Below are 16,320 nucleotides of genomic sequence, written 5' to 3' on the forward strand. Positions count from 1 at the left end.
CATAAGGAGTAATGGAAGACATAAGGGATACAGTTACTAATTTGTATTTTGAAAATGCTGAAACTGAAGTGATAATTTCTATATGAGCTGGCAATTAGAAATAGCACTAAAGTCATTGAAAGTCTTGGCCAGAGATGTGGACTTGAGATAGAGAACACTTTGCCCTGCAAAGAAGGGGGTGCAGGATAGATCCTTTTGATAATCAGAGATTGGGAAGGAGGAGTTGGTGGACAATGAACTTATCAGATAAACCAGAAGTAGAAATGTTGGTGTTTCCAAATCCAAGGAAGAAAAGCTTAGGAAAAATGCGGTCTGAATTGTGCAGTGTGAACCTGAAGGCATGAAAGAGAATTAGGACCAAATAGAAGCCTTTGGATTCGGTCAGAAAGAGGTTAGCAATGACTTGTGGTAGGCAGAATAATGGTCCCATGAAGGTGTCCTCCTCCTTATCTCTGAAATCTAAATATGCTCTGTTATAGAATTAAGGTTGCAAGTCAGATGACCACAAAATAGAAAAAGTAGTCTGGGTGAGTCGATTTTAATCACAAGGGTTCTTCAAAGCTAAAGAGGAGAAGAATGTAGAGTGATTTAGATGTTGAAAGACTCGACTAGCCATTGCTGAGTTTGAAGATGGAAGGGGACCATGAGCCAAGGAATGAAGGTATCCTCAGGAACTGGAGAAGGCAATGGAAGGGAGATTTCCCTGGAGCCTCCAGAAAAACAAAAACAAAAACCTGCAGCTCTGCTAACATCTAAATTCTAGCCTAAGGAGACCCTGTCAGATTTCTGACTTCCAGAACTATAAGATGATGAATTTGGTACTTATAGCCACTGAGTTTGTTGTAATTCGTTGCAGCGGGAATGGGAAACTAATAGAGTAATGAAATGAGAATCTTCGTAGAATTTTGGAACGGAATGGTGTATTGCAGTGAATGCTTTAAGATTTGACTTACTCCTTAAGTTGAAGAGATACTGTTGAGAAAAAGTAAGGATTAATTGTTCATTCAAAATCTTACCTAAAGTACTTCTGAGAATGCTATACTAATATTCTAGTCCTGCTAGAGCATGTAAATATTTCGTTTCATCTTTTCTATATTAAAGGCAGGCTAACCATAGACCTGAACTTGATCAGTAAGTCTAGAAATAGGGTTGTCTTCCCTTCCTTTTGGACAGTTTAAAAAAAAAAATTGATACATAACACATCCCACCTAAAGTTTGCTATCCAGGAAGTATGTATCAGTGATGAGAAATAAATTGCAAGATGACTTTGTACATAGTTATTTGATTCAATTCAATTATAGATGAGGACTGAAGTTCAGGGCAAAGAAGTGAGTCAACCTGTGGCATATTATCATCATCCTTCTGCTATTGCCAGAGCTGGCCTGCAGCCCAGAGCCTCTCTGTGCCCAGAGATCTTTTTGCCACCTAATGCTGTCCACATTTACAGGGATTTGGGATTTGGAGATTGGATTACTTCTGGATTTAAGTAATCTTACATCCTATGAAGCTGTATGGCAGATGAGAGGGTGATAGGAGTGAAGAGATAGTAACCTTTTTCGTTACTAAGGAATAGTCCTGTTGTTACTAGAGGAACACAATAATGTCAAAAGGTAATAGCAAATACGTATTATGCATATGTTATTGTGTGTCAGACACTCTTGTAAACTTCTCTATGTATAGTAACTCATTCTTCACCATAGTTTTTGATGTATAAATACATTATTATTACAGATGGGATTCTGAGTTACAAAGAGGTTACTTAACCTATCCAAGGTCAATTAACAGCAAAGTGGGATAGGGATGGATGCCATCCTTTACTTTTTAAAACTATGATGCTTTTCCTCAAACTATTTATTCTGAAAATTTTCAAAGGTATTGACAGTCTGATTCGTACAATGAACACCCGTATACTTGTTCTAGATTTAATGATTGCCAACATTTGCCACATTTACTTTATCTCCATTTATATGGTGTGTGCGTGTGTGTTCATGACATTTCAGCATGTGCCTCAATGTCATATTGATTATTTTGAATTAAATTTACTTGAGAAACAGCAAGTAGGGAAAAAAAAAATGTAAAAATTAAATCACTCCGACCTCCCCCTCCTTTCCACTGAAAATGGTAAATAAGTGATTTAGTGGTAAATATTTACTTGGGTACCCAACTGTTTATTTGAGGTAAATAGTGTTGCTTCATTTAGCTTTTCTTTAGACCTGTAACCCCAACCTGGACGGGACTGAAAGTCCCGGAGGACTGGGGAGGGAGAAAGGAGCCGAGCAGCGGGAGGTGGTGGCAGGATGTTGCCTGCAAGTGGCAGCCCGGTGGATTCTGGGAAGTGTAGTCTCCCTGGCATCCACGGCTCTCCCTATGCGGGGGCCGGACTCCGGTCCCAGAAGCCCCCGGTGCAGCTCGCTGGGAACGCACTTCCTGGGACGCAGGGAGGGAGACGCGCTTGGAGGCTTCTCAGTGGGGGCGAGTAATATTCCTTGGATGTGAGGAACAGGTAGGTGTGGTCTAGAATATTCCGATTTCTGGGTCTTTTGCAAAAGTAGTTAAGGGTTTTGTGTAAGTTTGCTGAAACGAGAGGAATCCTTCAGCATGGAAAACTGCTGGCCACCTTTGTGGAGGTGAAAATTGAGTGAGGAGGTATTTGATAAAGCTCTAAAAAAATTATTTTGGACTCAGGAGTATGGAAATGCCCAGGTTTCTGGCCGGAGCAGCCAGGGGCTTGGGGTTTGGCTGGCCGGCTGTGCTGTGTGGAGCTGCAAGTTGCTATTTTTGAATCACCAACCCTTGCTGGTTGTGTAATGATGACCTGCTCGCGGTTCAAACCCACTCAGTGTTGCAGGGATAGGCTTGTTCAGAGAGCATTCATAGGCACTGTTGCGGTCTCTTTTCATTGGCTGTAACCAGGAAAGCTCTTTTTGTGCACCTTCTCTTTCTTTCTGCCAGCTCTGGTGTCCCCTAAGGACACAGCTCAAAGCGAGGGCGGGGATGGGGGGAGTGCGAGTTCCTCTGAGAGCTTGGTTTGTTTTCCTTTGAAGCCCAGATTCTGTTACAGGTTTTGCCAGAAGCCCATCAGGACATTAGAAGGTTTGACTGGATGACCTCACTTAGAAATGATTGCTCAGAGATCCTATTTTGTTGGGTTTTTTTGTTTGTTTGTTTGTTCTTATTGTAAGAAAAGTGTCGAGAGTTCCCATTGTGGCTCAGTGGGTTATCAACATGACTAGTATCCGTGAGGACGAAGGTTCAATCCCCAGCCCCACTCAGTGGGTTAAGGATCCAGCGTTGCTGTGAGCTGTGGTGTAGGTCGACAGCTGCAGCTCCAATTCATCCCCTAGCTTGGGAACCTCCATATGCTGCAGGTGTGGCCCTAAAAAGAAAAAAAAAAAAAAAAAGAGAACAATTTCACTTAACTTTGGAGTGAGCAGTTATGCTTGATACCAACTCAAACATAACATTTGGAAAAGGAAAAAACAGAAACCAAAACTTGATTGAAAGCTCTTCTGTGGAGACTGTTGAGAACACTATTCTACATAATGATCATAGTAGGACGAGCCCTAAAAGCATTAATCCAGGAAGCTGTCAGGCATTTACAAGTTTTCATTCTCGTCCTACCTATTTGAGGTAAATAGTGTTTGAAGAGGAAGTTGTTGATGCTTAAAAAAGATATATGGGAACATTTAAATGGTGGGTTGAGCTATTGGAACTATAAACTCAAAAAAACATTCTGGTTGCAAATTTTAGGAGGCACAGCACAAATCAGCTTGGACTAGTTTTGTTGTCGGTGTCCTTTGAAAAAGTATAAAAGAAACATCCTGAATTTCTCTTAGGCCATGACACCTGCACAGTGTTTCATCAGTCCTCTGTATTCTTTCATTATAGTCATGAAAGGATCTAAAAAATTCAATTAAATATTGATAATTTATTTCTAAGACAGCAAAGTGATTTTTATCTGTTTTCCCTATCTTCTCAAATCACAAAATGAGTGTTAATTTTTTTCTTTATCTTACGTATAGGTATTGTGTGAATTTAAGAATAAACTGACTTAAAAAAAGTTTATTGGAGTTCCCGTTGTGGCACAGTGGTTAACGAATCCGACTAGGAACCATGAGGTCGCGGGTTCGGTCCCTGCCCTTGCTCAGTGGGTTAAGGGTCCGGCGTTGCCGTGAGCTGTGGTGTAGGTTGCAGACGCGGCTCGGATCCCGCGTTGCTGTGGCTCTGGCGTAGGCCAGGGGCTGCAGCTCCGATTCGCCCCTAGCCTGGGAACCTCCATATGCCGCGGGAGCGGCCCAAAGAAATAGCAAAAAAGACAAAAAAAAAGTTTATTGCCCACCTTTTTTTGGTTTAACATTTCATTGGTTTTAGATAATTGCTGACTATTTTTCCTAATTCCATGTGAATTCAAATTGAGTTTTTAAAGAAGCACTGTATTCAGAGTATTTTTCCTATTTCTTTAGGTCCAGATCATTTCTGCTGTGTTTTGAGATGTGCATCTGTTTCTTCTAAGTTGATTAAAATTGTTTTAGAACTGTTGAGTACCTCAAAGAGTAAGTACATCTTTGATTATATCTTATACTTCCTTTGCTTTTGTATATCAGATGACACTTTTTTCTCTTGTTTAGAAAAATAGGGGACAGACCTCTCTTGTGAGAGCAATGACGATGACCTACACTTTCTAATAAAAGCCAAATTACAGGTAGAAGGGAGGGGCTGCTAGTGTTACTACCAAGAATTAATGTAGATGCTGTGACTCATACAGCTAGTCCTTGGAATTGTTCCTGAAAAAATACAGTAATGAGTCTAGGAGTTCCTAAAGCTCTTAGCCACTAATCTTGCTCCAGATTCCTTTGACCTCTATTCAAAACCACAGAAAAGGTATCCTTTTGAAAATATTTTTACTGAAAATATCTTTGATAACCTTCAGTTGTGTCCCAAGTTTTATCCATCAACTCTGCAAGTCATTGAGGAATATATAGTTAAATGACATATGTGAAACTATGTTTTGAATAGAGTTCTGGTCTGATTTGGTCAGTAACTACTCTCAGAATACTTTCAAATGAGCCTACCAACAATGGTCATAAACTTAAATATCTGACCATATTCTGTTTTTAAAAAAAAAAAAGCTTTACTATTTGTGATCTCACAACTACCCTGGGGGACATTTGAGAAATTCGAGATTCAGAGGCTGTGGGTGACTTGCCCAATTTGCAAATGGTAGTTTACGACTGGCAGTTGGGTCTTTGATCACCTGGGCTGCAGTACCCCACTGCCTCCCAGATGGAAACGACAAGCCATGCATGTTTGTTCATTCATTTAACAAATAATTGAGTGCTTTCTATGTGCCAGTCTTGGACACAGTAAATAAAACAGAAGGCTCTCTGTCCTCCTGGAATTTACAGTCTGGTGGGAAAGATAAATACTGAACAAGGAATATAAGCATAATCACTCACTACCAAAGAAAAAGTACAAAGGTGCAACCAGAGCGTGTAACTAGAGGCAGGGGGAAGATGAAGGGTGGAGAGAAGAGGGGAGGTTTAGGGCCAGCCTCCTTGGAAGCTAGAAAGATGAGTGCCTATTAGCTAAGATGAGATTAAGAAAGTTCTAGGAGGAAGAACAGCAGGGGGAAAAGCCCTTAGCTAAATTGAAAAACAGAATTGGAAAAGTTAAAAAGGAAAGCAGTATGGCTACATAGACGGTAATACGTAAGGTGGGAGAGTGACGCAATAAGGATTGAGAATTTGGCAGAAACCAGATGGTGGGATTTAAAACTTTGGAAACTGTGGGAAGTATTTGAAACTTTATTCTGAGGGAAATAGCCATTGAATGGTAAGAAAAGTAGTGAGATGATTAGATTTGCACTTGAAAAAATTATTTCAGATTCTTAACTAATTGGTATAGCTCGAGAGTAAAAGCCTTTTTACCCTCCCATTATGAACAAATCTGAATCCACGAGTCAACATTATCTTTCAGTTTTAAATGTAAACATATTTCTTTTCTCCACTATCTATAAAATATTACTTCCTCTCTGTAGTGGGATTTTACTACTTCTTATCAAATCATACATATGTGGAGCTAAGAGCAGGGCATAAAAAGTAGAGCAGTCAAAGAAAGTTAAAAAGAGCTTGGGCATTAATTCCAGCACTGAGGTTGAATTTATTTAAATTGAGATTAATAGTATTTCCTTTCTGAAAAAGGCCATGGTATACTTGTTGGCTCTCCAAATAGGACTTTTAGTTAATCTACTCTGGGATGGGAGCCAATTCAGGGGACTGGTATAACCCTTGTATTGGTTTGATGCAGGATAAATTTGAACACACTTGATACTGAAAAAAATATTGTTTTATAGTCTGTAGACTTAAGAACTACAGAAATTTATTAATAAAGTCGTTCATCCTGATCTTGTTTCTCATTCCATTTGAATTGTAAGAATCAGGGGTACAGGGCAGCTTGATTGGAGAAATATCAGTTACATCGATACTCCAAGTATTTGCCCCCTAACTCATTGTGATTGATTAGGATTCTGCATGGGTTTTCTGAAGTTCTGAAGATTTGAAAGAAACTGAGGGCGGAGTTCCCGTCATGGCTCAGTGGTTAACCAATCCGACTAGGAACCATGAGTTTGCAGGTTCGATTCCTGGCCTTGCTCAGTGGATTAAGGATCTGGTGTTGCCGTGAGCTGTGGTGTAGGTTGCAGATGTGGCTCGGATCCCGAGTTGCTGTGGCTCTGGGTGTAGGCCAGTGGCTACAGCTCCGATTCAACCCCTAGTCTGGGAATCTCCATATGCCTCAGAAGCGGCCCTAGAAATGGCAAAAAGACAAAAAAAAAGAAAAAGAAACTGAGGGAGCCTTTTATTTTTGTCTTCACAACATTGATTAAATCATTATTGCTCAGCTTTTCTCTAGCCCTGAATGGTACATGTTATGAACAGGTGTCTTAATGGATCATTTTGCTTAACACCTCACAGTGATCGCTTGATAGGTAATAATTAGGTACCTCTTTCACTGTTCTTGGCATTTTGAGCTCACAAAGGGCATATTCTTTGCTTCAGTCTCACTTAACACACTGGGGCAAGGTCAAGATATCATTGGCCTCGGTGTTCCTCTCAGGCTTAAAAGAGTGTTTTGCATGTGTTAGATACTCAGTAAATATCTGTTGAGTGAATGTTGTTTGGTAATACAACTTCCTTGTCCAGTTCTACATCATTAGTACCTACCTACCTTTGTGAGTTGCTGTGGTCTTGAATCAGGGCCCAGTAGTCATCATGTATTCATATATTCCTAAAATGACTTAGCACTCTGCAAGCTGCTCACAGCATACTGGGGAGAATGAGCAGAAACCAACAGGAAACTGGATTCTGGAGACTGATATCTTTAGTGGCCTTTTCCAGTGTAAACATTCTCAAACCCGCACCAGAGTTTTCATTGCTGGACCAAGGTGGTTAGTTGCTAAAATTAAGCGTGTAAAATTTGCAGGAAAAAAATAAATTAAAACTGTAAGTCTCTGTTTTCAGTATTTTCATCCATAACATTTTCTTAAACAATTGCTACTTTTGGTAGTCTTGACAGAAGACAGCACGATAAACAAAGTAGTTAACTACTGTTAATGGAGAAACTTGGAACTAGTTGTCTATAACTTGAGGACTTTAAAAAGGGTTACTCGTGCTTAAATTCTGATTTTTGTGTTGTACATTTATATATATATGTGTATGTGTGTGTGTGTAGGTATGTATATACACCTATATTCTGCTGGTGAATCATTCCTAGTTCATACGATTGGATTAAATAGACAAATACATTGTTTTCTAAAGAACAGTGTGCCCTCTCATTTGAACACATTTAAGACTCAGGTACTAATTCAGTTGCCTAGCATTTTGATCCTGGTTTTCTTTCTGACCCCTAAAACTCCTAGGAATGTTACTCTGCCATTTCAGTGTTAATATTTGATTCTGCAAATAGTAATGGATTCGCTAACACATACGGTATCCAGAAATAAGAACATTTTCCACATTACCCTTTTGTCATGATCTAAGAGAAGCAGATGTGCTACCTTATTAAAGTATTCTGTTCTCTTGCCTCCTGGGAGGCCTGATGGAAGGCAGGAGAAATACCATCTGAGTGGTATTTGGAGAGTGAGCCTCAAACTCTTGAAGAAATAAAGCTGAGTAAGATACTGGTTTGTATAATTTGTCACATACAGAAAAAGAACCTTGCCTTTTAAGTTCAAAGAAAGTTCTGGTTACTTTTTTTGTTTCCTTATAATAGTATTAATAGAGATAGGTTGTCACCTACCTCAGAAATCTTTGTGTTCATCTTATATGAGCAATAATAGACTAAACAATAGTAGTATATTAGGATAATAACCAATAGCATAATAACCTGAAGAGCATGCCAGTCATCTTGAATCAGTCAGGAAGTAGTTGAGCAGAATAATTTTAGGGACCTTTGTTCTCTTCTTCATTTGACTAACTCATTGGAGAGGAGTCTCTTTATGTTGTATACTTTTCTGGTACACTTGGAATATAGGAATGAGATATTTGTTTTTTCTTATTTAATGTTGATTTGGCAAATGTTCTTTGAATTGCTCTTGGATGCCAAGTACTGGGCTGGTCACTGAGTGCTAAGAAGTAGGTAACACTTGCATTGCACTTAACAAGGCGCCAGATGTAATTTTAAGCACCTGACATAATATTAACTCGTTGAACATTTAGAACAACTAAATGAGGTAGGCAGACTTACTTTTCCCATTGTAGACGAAGAAGATGGGCACACAGAAGTCACTTGGCCAGTAAGTGGGGAAGTGGGGCTTAAAACCTAAGCAGTTTGATTCAAGAGTCTGCCCTCAACCCCTCTGCTGCCCTGCACTGCTCCTCTCCCTACACCTGTGTCTTTTATGAGCCGCCTGCACCTCAGCTGTGGGCTGGTCTCATTTCACATTTGCATGAGCACTGGAGGCCAAATTTGTGTTGTGTGTAGTTGCTGGTTGCTGAGTGCTCTGACCCTGTATTTTGGAGTGCCTGACATGTCAGAATGCTTGATATGTGGGTGTTGAGTGAGTGATTGACAACAGAGATGTTGTCAGATGTGACGTTAAGAGAATTTGAAATTATTTTAGTTGTTCCTTTGATTTGCTGTTTAAAAAAAAAAAAATACTCGTGTGTGAAGGCTTTAGTTGCTCTGTGTCCCAGTCAGCAGTAACCGGGCGTATGGGTGCCACCTGCTCTCAGGTCACGTGCACGTGGGCTCATAGGTGTTCATATTGTACATGGAGAGGGGACAAGGGACAGAATTTCCCTGCCTGCACTGACATCAATGGTTGTTTTCCAGTCAGCATCTGCTCTGCTTTCCTATTGGCCCCTTCTGATTTGTCCTCTTGTGTGTCACCCCCAGTCCGACAGGCAGTACCTCACAGGCCTGGCTGCCATGGGCTGTCGGGATGTCCACGCAGCCACAGTCCTCTCCTTCCTGTGTGGAATCGCCTCAGTAGCAGGCCTCTTTGCGGGGACCCTGCTGCCCAACTGGAGGAAATTACGACTGATCACGTTCAACAGAAATGAGAAGAACCTGACTGTCTACACAGGCCTGTGGGTAAAGTGTGCCCGCTATGACGGGGGCAACGACTGCCTGATGTACGACACTACCTGGTACTCGTCAGTTGACCAGCTGGACCTGAGGGTCCTGCAGTTTGCCTTGCCCCTCAGCATCCTGATCGCCATGGGTGCCCTGCTGCTCTGCCTGATCGGAATGTGTAACACGGCCTTCAGGTCCTCGGTGCCCAACATCAAACTGGCCAAGTGTCTGGTCAATAGTGCAGGCTGCCACCTGGTGGCCGGGCTGCTGTTTTTCCTGGCAGGTACTGTGAGCCTCTCCCCATCCATCTGGGTCATCTTTTATAACATCCATCTGAACAAGAAGTTTGAGCCAGTCTTTGCATTTGACTATGCAGTGTATGTTACCATCGCTAGTGCCGGGGGGCTGTTTATGACGTCCGTTCTGCTCTTTATCTGGTACTGTGCATGCAAGTCCTTGCCTTCTCCTTTCTGGCAGCCGCTGTACTCGCATCCTCCCAGCATGCATACGTATTCACAGCCCTACTCAGCACGCTCCCGCCTCTCTGCCATCGAAATTGACATTCCAGTAGTTTCACACACGACCTAACAGGGAAATAGTTGTAAAAACAAAAACAAAAACAAAAAAAAACAAAAAATACCTTGTAGCCTCACATTTATTTCCCTCGTGCAAAGAGTTGTGTTTGGACCTCTATACGTTTTCCTTTGTTTCTGACCAGTCAATGAAGCCAAATTTCTATGTCTTAGTAGGATGAAGTGCTGCTAGTTTTTATGAAAAGTACATTATTTTAAATGTGAATCATTCCTTTTATCTTGCTTCTTATGCTAGAAGGATTTTTGACCTCCTTGTGATATCTGATCAGTTATTTATATGAAAAGGACCTGTGTCTCATTGAGGTGATTTAGAGCAACATAGTAAAGTGGAAAATGATTGCTAGGAGAAGCTGTTGTATATGATCTTTATGAATAATTCAGAATGTGTATTGTCCTTCTTCTCTAATACTTGAAATTGGGAAAAGAGGGCAATTTCAAATTTAAGAAATTTTTTTCAGGTAAGGGTAATATTTTAACAGTAGCCAGTCTACCAGCTAAAACTTTTCTTACATTTTCTCGGGGCTAATTATATTGAATAGAGTTCGGTATTTTGAAGATGACTTTCTTTTGTGAGTTCCTTATCTTCTACCTCATGCCTGTGTTTAAAAATAAAATGTATTTTAAGTGATGTCAGAGAGAATAAGCCTAACAGTTAAAATATATAATAGTATGGATAAAATTTAACATAATTTTTAGAAGTTAATGGTTCTATAAGTTGTGTTATTAGAATTAAAACATGGCATGTGCTGTATTGGTGCTTCCTCTGAGGCAGAGAAACTTTTTTTCCAGATACCATCCACCAAGTGGTACTCATGCCCGTTTATAATCTCCTAGTGGCTAAGAGAGAGAAATGAAGAGGCCCATGTGGTTTGTTCTCCTTTAGACAGCCATAGGGGGACAAGCATCTGTTCTTCAGTGACAACATCAGAGATTGATTCTGGTGACTGCCTTTTGGGTGAGGGTGATGGGTAAAGTAAAGCATGGCTTCCCCATGACCACATTCATCCTTGATTCAGTCCCTGCCCCAATCACTGATTACTTCCTTGAGCATATATCTTTGTGCAGCACTTTAATAGGTGCTATAGAGGATACATGCAAAGTATCTGGTCCCATCTACTAAGAAATTTTAATGCAAGAGAGAAGAGTAAACTGTTATCTGACAGGGAACCGTTGACTTCAGTGGAAGCTGGTCTTCACTTCTCAGTCATTGATCCAAGAATATATTTCACCCAGAGACATGGCTCTCTGGCAGACAGCTTACTGTACAATACTAGCAATATTCTGGAACTTAGAGATTCAATTTGTTGGATCCTTTAGAGCACCTACCTTAGGCTAGACACTGTAATAACACTTTGTCAGATTCATTAGAATGAGCAAAAGTGGTTAAAAAAAATAATAAACCAACTGTTCCCTTTTCACTTCTGAAAGTATGGTGATGCATTGAAGAGGGAGGAGTATTTAAGATTTCTCTCCTAATGGGGTAACGTTTAGAAGAAACCATGTTAGCACCGAGATGAATGCTTAGAAATTCAGGGATATTGGGTCTTTACCCTTATGAATTTGAGCTGCTTACTTAATTGATGTAATTTGCCACACATTAGTAGCATATTCATAGGATTTTGTTCTGTTACCCATTACAAATTTCACAAACAGCTAGTTGCATGGTTAATAGATTATTGTGCCTCTTCTGCAAAACTGAGTATAATTCTGATACTTCTGTGAATGTAAGTGGTACTTTTATTTCTAATTCCAAATACTAGCTTATGTATATAGCCAGTAAATCCAGTTGTGTAATTTTAAAACTGCCATCAGTTGAAAGCATGCAAAACTATGTTTTTTTTTTTAGCTACAGCTTCTGATTTCCTTTAGTTCTCCTTTTAACTCATCTCAGATGTAGCTGAGTCTTGATGATTCCAAAATAAAGGCACATAGAATTTTGAGATTAGTATTAATTTCCCCTTTGCTAATTACTTTCTGTCCCCCTTTCACTAAATTTGTCCAGAAGTGTCAAGAATTCTAGCATTCTTTGTATAAACAACACTAAAAGCAGACTCAGCCATTAATATTCTGTCCTAGACAGTTTTTAGTACATGGGATCATATAAATGTTAAAATTTTCCTACGAGAATCTTTCAAATTCTTTTCATAATCTATAGCCTCAAAATATTACTTATTATGGATTCACTTGGCAAAAGAAACAGTTTCCCTTATTGTCTTTAATATTTCAGATTTGCTGTCAGGAGCTATTCTTCAAAGCCATCAAAGAAAAGCAGGTATTTAGAATTCTTTTTAATAACTTTTGAACATTCATCAGGTTATCATTGTGATGGTTTTTTTTTTTTTATTGTTACAAGTCTATTAATGTTAAAGGCCTTTTACAGAGCCAGTTTAGAAAACCTTAAAAGTAGTATGATGCACCAGATTTGGTTTGTCCAGCCATGGGAGGAAAAAAAACCTGAGTTTACTTGTAAATAAATATACACTATAATAGATGATATATGTTTGTTGTAAACTGCAATGTAAAACCTCGATAAAACTGCACTGTACTTCTTGATGTTTATTAAAAGATGTATTTTTACAAGTTTCTGCTTCTGTCCTCATTTTCGTCAGTGCTTTAAGGTGAACTACTTTGAGAAATGGTTCTCAAACATGTGCAAATTGAAAAAGACACAGCCCCATTTAAAGCCCTGTAGCATAGCAGTTGGAAAGGAATCAGACAACTTGGCATTATTATTTCAGAAGCATCAAGACTCTTCATTTCTAAGAGTGGTCCTAGGAGTTCACTGGAGTATTTCAGCATTCCACAAGAAAGCACCAAATAAAGTTAATCGTGCCAGACTTGCCTCATCAGTGGAGTTTTCCAGTAGCCTGTGATCTTGCAGATTGGGAGTTCTCAAATGGTTTAGCAGGAGGATCTTTCCTTACTCCTCAGAACTTAAGGTCACCCGGAAAAGCAGTCCTAACAGGTAAATCACCTTAAAATTTCTGGAGCCTGGGATGAGCTTTTAGTTTTTTGCCTCCTGGGGATTGCATTCACACGCGCTCCTCACTGAACCCATGGCTCTGTGGTGGGATGTTAGATTCCAGAGCTGTATGTTGCACTGAAAATCCAAAGCTGCTTCAGGCTGGGCATCCTGATAGCTGATTATACTGATGCACCATAGCCTGGAGTCTGCCCCTTAGTTGCACAGGCTCACTGAGGGTGGTTGAAATGCTAGAGAAGCTCTTCATGCTAACCGGATTTACAGAGACTAACTTTACCAACCAGAAGTGAGAAATAAGATTATTTGTAACCACTATCCAAGACCTTTTTTTTTTTTTTTCTCTCTTTCTTTTTAGGGCCACACCTGTATAGCATATGGAAGTTCCCAGGCTAGGGGTTGAATCAGAGCTGCACCTGAAGCCTACACCACAGCCACAGCAACTCGGGATCTAAACCGCGTCTGCAATCTACACCACAGCTCTCAGCAACTCTGGATCCTTAACCCTGGAGCAAGGCCAGGAATCAAATCCATATCCTCATGGATACTAGTCAGGTTCATAACCCACTGAGCTACAACAGGAACTCCCAAGGCCAATTTTTAAAACTATAGCCTACACAGAGTTCCTTGGAGAAAAGACTGATTCTAGTCCTGGGGTGTAGGGAAAGCACAAATTGAGTCCAGCACATTGTCCGCTAAGGAAAGGAAATACTCAAAGAAATGATGGTGGCTTATCAAATTACACAGGCACCGGCCTGAAGAGGTTCCCACTGGCCAAATCTGGGACAATAAGAGCATCAAAATAAATAATGATCGTGGGTTATAACCCACTGAATGAAGCAAAAAGCCATGTGTCCTGACGATATATATGCAAAGAAAGAAAAGCTGTTTCTTACAGTAAAATATCAAATAATAAGTATAGAAAAATAGATGGAGTTGGGAAAACATCAATAGAATTGAAACTGGTAAGTGAAATTTTGATGAAAAACAAGATATTATTCTCAAAATACTGCTCCATAAATTGTTTCCTAATTTCAGAGGGAAAATAGTAATTGTACAGTGGGTAAACTTGGCAGATACAGCCTAAACCAATTGATCAGCTGGTTGCACCTCTTAATATGATGCAAAGAGAAGGTCAGATCATTGCTTTTGTGGTGTTTTCATTAAAAATAACATTGTTTGACAGATGCAAACTTATGTATAGAATGGGTAAATAGCAAGATCTTACTGCAGAGCACAGGGAACAATATACAATATCCTGTGATTAAACTATAATGGAAACAGAAGTGAAAAAAAATGTATCACTCTGCTGTCCAGCAGAAATTAACATTGTAAATCAACCATACTTAAAAAATTCCTTAAAGTCATATAAAAAAAAAATACATTGCTTGAGACTAATCTTGAGGAAACATGTGCAGCTTGCCAGTTCCACTTTTAATTTTTGCTACCTTCTCTTACCCTTCCTGATCTTACAGCTCTTCATTTTTATGATTAAAAGCATAAAATTTAGTTTGTCTCTGAAAATATTTAATACAAGTATTTTATGCAATAACTCTTTAAGGGGGGATTTTGAAGAGCTTATGTCACTGGGACAAAAAGGAAAAGTCCCTGCAGAAGAGATGTAAATCAAAGTGATGGAACCACAGGCTTCATGAGATCTTTAATTAGCTATCTCAACTTCATTACTTGGCAATATCTTCCATCTTTAAGTATGTTGACAGGTTAGCCTAAGGGCTATCTCCCTTTGCTCCCCCTCCCCCACACTAGAGTAACCTTTCTAGGAGAAGGTCATTCTCCCTGTCCCTCCTGGGTGTCTCGCCACCCTCCAGCCCAGGAATGTTATGTGTCAGTGCCATAGCATGCCAGAACCCTTTAAAACCTCACTGCAGGACTGTAGAACTCATAGAAAAAGCACAACTGTAGCCCGCCTAGTATTCATATCCAAATCTGCTACTAATGGGGATGTTCCTTTTATTTTATTTGGAAATATGCCAACTTTCCAGACTCTTTTATGAAACAGATTCTTCAGCAATATTTTGGAAGAAAATGAGATGGAGGATGAGAATTTTTAAAATTTTGTATGAAAAACCCTGTGTGATTGGGCCCTGTTAGCAGGAATGTAGTAATCATGATTTTGAGTGGTCTTTGTTCACTAAAATCCTCTGTAGAAAAAAATATATATTCACGTCTCCAGGGTTTTGCTTTATAGAAAAATGTAACAGCTTCTTGTTAAGAGAAAAGGCATTATTGATACTTTACCTGCATTCTATCTAGTGGCCTCATTCTAAGATTCACTCTCAACACTTTGAAAGAGTACTTCTAGTAAAGAAATACAGATAATTCACTTAAATTTAAAAATACCTTTTTACCTCTATCACCATGTCCCTTTTGTTGCCCTCACTCTCAGGTTAACCCTATAGTCTGGAAGGTCCAGATGGGAAGTTTAGCCCCAGGAGCTGGCTTGCAAATAGCAGGGAACTCCAGGTCCTGGCAGTCCCCTGCTGGGTGAGCAGGTGCCTAAGAAGCCTGTCTTCCCCCTTGCTGGCCATGTGAATGAAGGCCTTGGCTCATGTTCTGCTAACCTGCTCCTGGCTACTTCTGCGTTAAGACATTGAAGGTACCAGTGGATGCAGGTGTCAGGTGGTACTGGCCACTTGTGCACATCTCTTCCCAACACCCAGTGACACCATGTTGGTAGCTTGAAGTTAGCCATGGTGGAAGTACTGATGCCACAGAAATTGGCAAATGCTACAGGTTAGAATTTTTTTTTTTTTTTTTGCTTTTTAGGGCCACTTGTGTGACATACAAAGTTCCCAGGTTAGGGGTCGAATTGGAGCTTCAGCTGCCAGCCACAGCCACAGTAATGTAGGATCTGAGCCACATCTGCAACCTATACCACAGCTAATGACAGTGCTGGATCTTTAACCCACTGAGCGAGGCCAGGGACCTAACCCTTATCCATGCTAGTCAGGTTCATTACTGCTGAGGCACAACGGGAACTCTTTCCTTTTTTACCTTCTTTCCTTCCTCTCTCCCTTCTTTCTTGCCCCATCCCCGCTCAGCTGTTAAATGTTTATCAGCACACACCATTGCTCGGGTGAGATTAATTTGCTGAGCTAGTTAATGAGGGAATTGGAAATTAGAGCAAATGCTGAGAGCTGTAAAACCTTATCT

General features: G+C 40.0%; 1 protein-coding gene across 1 annotated transcript; it reads left to right on the top strand.

The window, feature by feature from the left end:
* The first annotated feature begins 2,388 nt into the window (after window positions 1-2,388).
* Window positions 2,389-12,385, top strand: CLDN12 (claudin 12). Its single transcript, XM_047753373.1, has 3 exons — window positions 2,389-2,503; window positions 4,464-4,553; window positions 9,394-12,385. Exon 3 carries the CDS (start codon window positions 9,427-9,429, stop codon window positions 10,159-10,161), a length of 735 nt encoding a protein of 244 aa, XP_047609329.1. The 5' UTR covers window positions 2,389-2,503; window positions 4,464-4,553; window positions 9,394-9,426; the 3' UTR covers window positions 10,162-12,385.
* Window positions 12,386-16,320: the final 3,935 nt, after the last annotated feature.

The sequence above is a fragment of the Phacochoerus africanus genome, chromosome 11 (genome assembly GCF_016906955.1).
Source record: "Phacochoerus africanus isolate WHEZ1 chromosome 11, ROS_Pafr_v1, whole genome shotgun sequence".
Classification (NCBI taxonomy): domain Eukaryota; kingdom Metazoa; phylum Chordata; class Mammalia; order Artiodactyla; family Suidae; genus Phacochoerus; species Phacochoerus africanus.